Raw genomic sequence first — 7799 nt, forward strand, 5'->3', positions numbered from 1 at the left:
CTCTTTTTTCTCTTAAACACATGTTATTTTGGTATCATATAGTTTTTAGGAGAGATCTTTTTCTCTATTTATACCCTTAGTGCTCTGTTTAGACTTAAATAATATTAGAAGTAGTAGAACTTTAGCTAGGCATGGTGACGTGAGCCTATTGTCCCAGCCACTTGGGAGGCTTTGGTGAGAGGATTGCTTGAGCCCAGGAGTTCAAGACGATCTGGGCATCATGGTGAGACTGTATCCCTACTGAGAAAAAAAAGAATTTGTGGACATTTAGAAATTTGAATTCTCTTTCTCAAACCCTGCCTCTTGTTGAGATGGGGAGATGGAGGTTTGTTGTTACGTTGTCTCTTTCCCCACGCTGTAGATGTAACAGCATGAATTATACTGGGACATTCAGTTTAATCTTGAAGTCAGTAGGTGGTGCCTGTGGGTAAAAGTCTGCCAAATCCTGTACCATGCAATGTGTCAGTGCTGTGCTGACCCGTACATGTTGATCGCCCTGCCAGTATATGTTGCTTGCTGGAGAGAGTCCACTGTAGTGGGTTTTTTGGCGCCTGCTTTTAGCCTCAGTCAATCATGAGAAAAGCATGTCGTCCCAGGCAATGGGGGGGTTCTGGATCCCCCAAGGGACCCCTTCTTGTGCTGCACCAGAGCTGTCAGGGAGAGGCAAGTGAGATTGGGTGGGGTTGGTTTGGGAGAGCCATGTTGAGGCTCCACAAAGGTGGATACAAATGCTGTCTCAGCAGGGGACACGGTCATGTCTCAGACCACTGGAGATAGCCACCAGTTAGGGGCTGGGTGTTCCCACCATGCCAACAAGTCTGCTCCTGTGGGAGGAGAAGTCAGGAATTCACAGTCCAGCAGATGGGAGTGGGTTTCACTCTCCTGCCACTTCCCTTGTCCCGCAGCTCTCCTCTGGCATCTGGTCCCTGGCAGCAGTCCAAGGCAAATAAGTTTACCAGTAATGCGTCTGCAGGCTATAAGCTTCTAGCTTCCCTTCCCAGGACCCTGGCCCTGACAGAAAACATGCCCATCTTGTGAGGGGAGGGGTACTCGGCAAGTTGGCAAGTTCACTGTGGCTCAGACCCACAGTGAACTCTGCTTTCATTTCTGCCCAGGTGGCCTTCCTCCCTTCTGAAGGTCAGTTCACACATCCCCATGGCCCCGAATGATGTGATTGAATCCTGGGGGAATGGGAAAGGCCTGCAGAGCTGGCCTTCCATCTGATGAGTTGAATCCCCAAACTGTGACAGGGAGAGGTGTTTTGGTCCTGAGTTGCCCATGGAGTACTCAGGGAGGATTAATGTCCTTGTGCTTTAGAGTAACACCCATTGTGCTGGAGCAGCCAGCCAAGGCAGGACTAGGAGGTCCTGCAGGCAGGGCCCTCACGGTCAGAGTACCCCTTGGATCATTGCAGTTTCATAGGGGGAGAGGTGTGAGGTGCACTATCTGTGGTATCCATGGTATGGAGGGAACAGTGACAAAGGGGAGGAAGTTGCTCCTGATTGCCGTAGCATAGTCATCCCTTGGGGTGCCCATGCCAACCCTGAGCAGGAATGGCCATGGCTGTGTCAGCATCGGTAGGTAGGAGAGGATAGGAGGAGAAGGAGGAAGAGAAGAGTCTAAAAGGAGGAGACCTGGCCCTCTGGTCCCGTATGTCCCGAGGAGCCCTTCTGGCATGCTATGCTGTACTCTGACCCTTAGGCAGCCTGCCTGGAATGTCCCAGATTTGGGATGACACAGTTCACCCCGGATTCACTGGCCAACTGTGGCTGTTGCTGTGTAAGTGTGTGTTGCAGAATATTTGTGGGGGGACAACGGAAAAGAAAAATAAGACACTGAAGGGCTGAATCCCCCTAGACAGGACAAAGAGGCACGATTTTCACGAAAGTGGTATGGCACTCACTGCATGTGCTCGGGTGTATGGTGAGGAAGAGCATCCTCCACAGTGCTGGCAGCCTGGTGCTGTGTTCTCAAGAACAGAGGGGAGCTGTCTGAGAGATTCAGAGCCTGCAGACTGCCAGAGGTGTGAGGGGAGGAAAAACAAACCTCCCCGCCTACCCTTTCCATGGGGCTCCCAGTTCCTCCGGGGTCTCTCTCTGCTGTAATCTTGCCCCTTCTTCTTCTGCCCTGAGACTTTTTCCTGTGGGATCTGTGGTGGCTTCTGGCACTCTTTCCTCAGAATGGCACCTGGGCTGTGTCTTGTCATCTGAAACTTTCTGTTCTTTCTCACAAGATCTGGTGCCCTGTGTGTCTAGTCAGCCCTTCTGCCTGTATCCCCTCTATGCTTTTCCTACTGGGGGCTTCTAGAGATATCTTTCATTACAAGCTGCACAGTACTTGTGTGAACACTGAGTGCTTCCTCAGTCACAAGATTGTGGAGCGTGGACCTTGTGGACATTGGGGCGGGGCAGACCATTCTCCCCCCCACCACCTGCAGCAACTGGGGCACTGGGTGAGCAAGGGCACCGCTCCCTCCCCCTAGCCAGTGTCTTTCATGCCTTATCTTTAGAATTCTGATTGCACATTTTTTTCCTCCAAGTAGATTAATGAAACATATCTGTTCCCATATTTTTCTCTTTGTAGTAATAAAGTTTGCTTTTAGGTAGTGGTAGATGACCAAGTTTAACTACTTGAATGTCTCATAGCAATAAAATCAAAGTCTACAGAATAGAAAAAAAAAGTAACTCTGAAATAAATATTAGGCATTACTATTATGGATATGCTATGAACAGAAGTCTGTTATATATTTTATTGTTCTGAATGTTTTCCTTTTTCCTCCTTGATTTATGTTCATAACTGAGTGGGAATGTCTCTTTTTTTTGTTTGTGTGTTTCTCCATGCTCCCCCGCCTTTTGAAATGGTTTTACATCCACGTACATTTTCCTTGCAAAAGATGTTTCTTCAGTGTCTGTCCCTTCATTCCTTCTCTGTCTCCATATTTAGTTACAGCTTTCTATGTAGTAGCTTTGTGTGCCTTTCCTTCATCCGTCATTACCTGACATGGTTTATTCCTGTTTGCTTCTCTCTTTCTTGCAAAGCCCTGAGTGGGTACAATCATTTACCTTTAGCTTTTTAAGGAACATGATAGAAGTGACTTATACTATTTGCAGTGTCAACCCTTTTACATAAGGTACTACTAAAAGCTAAAGTCCCATATATTGCTGGGCAAGAGATAACTCATACAAAGATAATACAAAGATAAATCATGCGAACATATGTCAAAATATAACATGTGATTAATGTAAGTTCCTTAATGTGACTTCTTTCAGAAATGCTCTAAACTATCTGGGAAAATTTTTGTCCTAGGTTATTCTTGTTATGAAAATAATCTAATGCATATCATAGTGTTTGTACAGTAATGAACTAGGGATAAGCAGAGTGATATTTTGAGGATATCTGTATGAGCTCTCATAATCCTCTCCCCATGAGAAGATGTAGGTGAACAAATCAGAGAATCGAGGGTTGTGTCTACATCCGAGTGACTCCAAAATCTGTGCCCTTTGTGTTAGATCATATGGTAATGGTGAATATTATTCTTAATTTACCCGCTTTGATACTCGTTATTCTTAAAGCTGTTGTTTTTTTTTTCTAGAATGTTCTGCCACCAGGGGTAATAAAGCAAATGACTGCTTATCGGCAACACATGAAAATTGGTAAGCTATTTGAAGATTTTCTATTTTTGTGTTATCTCTTGTTATTTAATAAAAAATATTTTCATATACTCTTTATTTTTATTTTAGTACAAGCCAAATTTACTGTGAGAACAGAAGATGGAACAATGTTTGAAGACAGCATTTTTAATCATCCACATGTGGTTCCAAGCCTTCCCACACCATCAGTCGAAGTGCAGGGCTTTCATGATCCATTCCTGCAACCACCTGGCCCTGGTCTGAAAGCTTCCTTCAAGTCTTCAACTAAGCCAGGTGGTACAGAGGTAAGTTAATGTAAGCAACAACAGCAACAACAAAAACCCCTTCTTTTCCCCATGCTTTTTTCACATACCACCCCCCATCTCCATCATGCTGACAAGGATCGTAGAAATGTATGTCCTCAAGATCATACTAGAAAGCAGTGTAATCACAAGAGAGAGAGAGATGTATAGGATTGAGATTTCTAAAGTTTGGTTGGGAGTAAAGAATTCTTTGAGTTGCCATTGTGTGAGCAGAGAATTAGAAAGCAACCCAAAAGGACTGCTCAACAGACATGTAGATGAGAAAGGGATGAGGGGGAGGAATTCATGTGAGAAGGGCAAGATAAATAGAAGGGTTGAATAAGAGAGTCAAAGTGAGAGATTATTATAAAAGCACCACAGCAATAGTGGAGTTCAATGAGAGCAGGAACTCTCCATATGTAAAATCCGATGGAAATTCTTTTAAATGCAAATTGAGGAAAGACAATCAGCACAAAAGATGCTCAGATTCTTCAGAATGACATGTACCTGATTTCAGTGAAGAAATGAAAGACAATTTGAAAATGATTAAGGTGATGGATATCCCAATTACCCTGTATGATTCTATTAATATGAAGGGTCAAATTATCACATGTAGGCCCCATATATGTGCACCAAGTATGCAGCAGTTAAAAATGACTTAGAAATAAAAGAATTTATTCTTCATTTCTGTTAAATTTAGTAAAGTGATGTCTTAATCTGAATCTAGTAAAACCTATGTCGTAGATAATGCCAAGAGATATCTATCTTGGGGCTTGTCAGATTTTCTAATGAATTATTTAGTTTAGACTCTTGTTCCTTCCTTAAGGTTGCTAACTTAGTGTTTTCTCTATCCATAACTTGCCTAAGTAATATATTTTACTGTTTGATACATTCCTGGTGACTGTTTTAGATCTTTTAGAGAATAAGGAGAAAGAAATAAATAAACCTTTTATTTGATCTTTTGATTAATTAAAATTATAATCTCAGATTATATAAGGGAGGTTCTGAATTTTTATTGATGCTAAGAGAAAAGAAATTTTGAGCCACAGCCCTCTTAGAGAAATAAATGCAGCAATTATTTATTTCTGCAGTTATTCTCATTGATCTTATGCTAATACTATCTGTATGTAAAGGGCACCTGTATATACACATGCCATGAACTTAAACATAATTGGTGACTCTTCTCTCACATAAACTACTTATAGAAACAAGGAAGGAATGATTTCCAATGGAGAATACAAAATCATCTCTAGACGATGGTTTTTTTCTTTTAAAAATATCTCCCCAAAACGGGACCCTTTATATTATTCACAGGAAGCTTTATGAACTTTAGTATTTATAGATTTTTGACCTGGCACAGAGATGAATTCATCTCTTAAACTCAGGAATCCTTTACACCTGACATTTGAGTCTGTTTCTTCTGTCTTCCTAGGAATATTGGGTCCTCCTTCACAATCATAGATGTTTTCGGATTTTTTATCTTCAACTTGAATAATCATGGCTTTATTTTCTTCATGCTAGATGCTCTCTCTGATTTTTAACTAATATCCTATGTGTCATAAAGAGGAAACTAGAGCTATTACTATGTCCTTTACCGGGGCAGAAGAAAAACCATGTCACATCCAACATGGGGCTTTACATTTCCTTCTTAAACTGTAGTAGTATTTACACATGCCTCCTAATTCTGTAATCAAACAAATGGAGAAGGAGGTCTCTAACAGATTAAAACTTTTAAGATTAATTTTTACATAGGAATCCTATTGAATTGGCATTTTGAATCAGTGCTTTAGAATTCAACCATTTCATTTCATTTAAACATGCATATCCCGGCAATTTTCTGGAAGTAAATATTTGCATATATAAAGGAAAGTATATTTTATATCCTTGACAGATTTGGGGTAATGTATTTGAAAACGTTGCATTCCATATTATATTTCCCTACTCTCATTTTCATTTCCAGAATTTTCGAGTTCTTTCTATGTTTGCCTTATTGAATTCTACCACTTTTGTATGGTTTTCAAATATTTACCTTCATAACTCCAAATAATTTTCCTGAGTAAGCTTACCGATTCCTACGCCCAGTGTGTTTACCCAGCTCTGTGTTGTGCATCACGTCCACTGGGTGCCTCAGCTTTGACGCATTGCCAGGTGAAGCTGTCCTTGACCCTTGTCTGAGTCTCCCTGACTGTCCGTAATATACTCCGACATCTGGCTTCTTGACCCCAGTAAACAACCCCGAATAAATAGCAGTGAAAGACTGAAGCAGGAACAGTCCAGCTCTCCAGTCCTCCCCCCAGTCGCCAATTCTGTCATTCACCAAGTTCTGTATCTTCTACCTGCTCACCATTTTTCCTATCTCATTACGCTTACTCACTCTCTGACTTATGATGTTGGAAGACTGTTTTCTGGATTCCCTCCACCCCCACCCCTGCTTGGTAAGTTCATTTAGTTTTCCATTGATGCCTGGGTGACCTTTCTAAAATATATTGGTGAAGATGTAAGTCACCTCCTCATTGAGGGGATCCTCCTTCCATGAAGGGAACAGTTGATGTTCTAGGATGGCACGTGACTGCTGTGGTTCAGACTGATTCTCCCGTTTTCCCTCTCCATCCCGCTTCCTATAGCTGTTTTGCAGTTTTACCACATTATTTTGCTTCCCCTATTTGCCTGGTTGCTTCCTCATCCTTGTGCTGATCCCACATGTCAAGAAATTCTTCACACCTTCGGTCTGTATTTTTTGTGCCTTTCAAAATCCATTTCTCTCTTTGTAGCATTGCTGGAGTTTCCCAGTTAGAATGGACTGTTCTCCCCTTTGTACCCTCACTAGACTTTGTTCAGTCCATTTGTCAAACTGGTGACTTAGTGACTTACCCATTTGTCTTCTTATTTGCTTCCATACATCTCAAGTCCCGCTTGAATATCAGACAGAATCTGCCTTCTGTTTATATGTTCCGCTTTGTCCCAGAATGTTGCCAATGATTTGGCAGACACAGTGACTGTGTGTTATCTGACTGAGTGAGTGGGTGAGTGAGAGAATAAATACAATGTGTTCTGAAGTGCATTTCTGTTTTTTTTTTTTTTTCACAGGAGGAGACAACAAAGCCAGCAGGTTTCAGAGAGGAAAATGGTATGAGTATTACTGAAAATGCTCCATGAGAGCAAAAAAATAATGTCACTTTTACTGTAACACGTGAAAATAGCAGAAGTGATAAATCAGTGAATATCTCTGAGATTTTTCCATGTGTAAATACTGTTATAAAGGCACCAGTTAACGTATGTCGTTTCAAATGTAACAACCGTTTCCTGTAATTATTTTTCTTTTCCTGTTTTCCTTGATATGGCCTACCTTTTGTTATTTTAATCTGCATCAATTCTGAAATAATTTTTTGCTGTTACTTTTATTTCATCTAAATAAAAATGAATGGCAGTAGACTTGTATATGTATTTGAAATGTGCAGTCAGACATATTCTAATAAATGACTCTGTGAATGACATTTTATAGCTAAGATGTCCTTGTTAACATCTGGACCAAAGGAAGAGGAAGCATCGTCACCTGCGGATTCGGATTCGGAGGTACTGTGTTTAGTTGTTGTTGTTATGCTGTTAAAATCTAAGCATTGAGTGAAGTTAAAATCCAAGAAGGGGTGGTGTTATGTCACAGTCTGACCTCTGGATTTGCATATAAGGGCTGATCCTCTTACCATTTTCAGCTTATAGGTCAGAAAATAATGGTGTGCTAAGGACATGACAGCTGTACAGTATAATTCTGCTCGTTTGCTGCATATTTTTAAGAGGCCATCATACTGTAGGGTAAAAAATAAGGCTTAGAAGTGGGAAAGAATCAATTTGGGCTTTGAAGTATGTTGAC

At 41.3% G+C, this 7799-nt stretch overlaps 1 protein-coding gene across 5 annotated transcripts in view; it reads left to right on the top strand.

The window, feature by feature from the left end:
* LOC123637389 (ankyrin repeat domain-containing protein 26-like) overlaps positions 1–7107 on the top strand; it is a 60681-nt gene extending 53574 nt beyond the window's left edge. For all 5 annotated transcript variants that reach the window (XM_045550576.1, XM_045550577.1, XM_045550580.1 and 2 more), the window contains exons 15-17: positions 3593–3653; positions 3741–3934; positions 7019–7107. In XM_045550576.1, coding sequence (XP_045406532.1) covers positions 3593–3653; positions 3741–3934; positions 7019–7087 — 324 coding nt within the window. In that variant the 3' untranslated portion in view covers positions 7088–7107. The remainder of the gene's footprint in view (positions 1–3592; positions 3654–3740; positions 3935–7018) is intronic.
* The last annotated feature ends 692 nt before the right edge of the window (positions 7108–7799 follow it).

This window comes from Lemur catta, chromosome 4, assembly GCF_020740605.2.
Source record: "Lemur catta isolate mLemCat1 chromosome 4, mLemCat1.pri, whole genome shotgun sequence".
Classification (NCBI taxonomy): Eukaryota; Metazoa; Chordata; class Mammalia; order Primates; family Lemuridae; genus Lemur; species Lemur catta.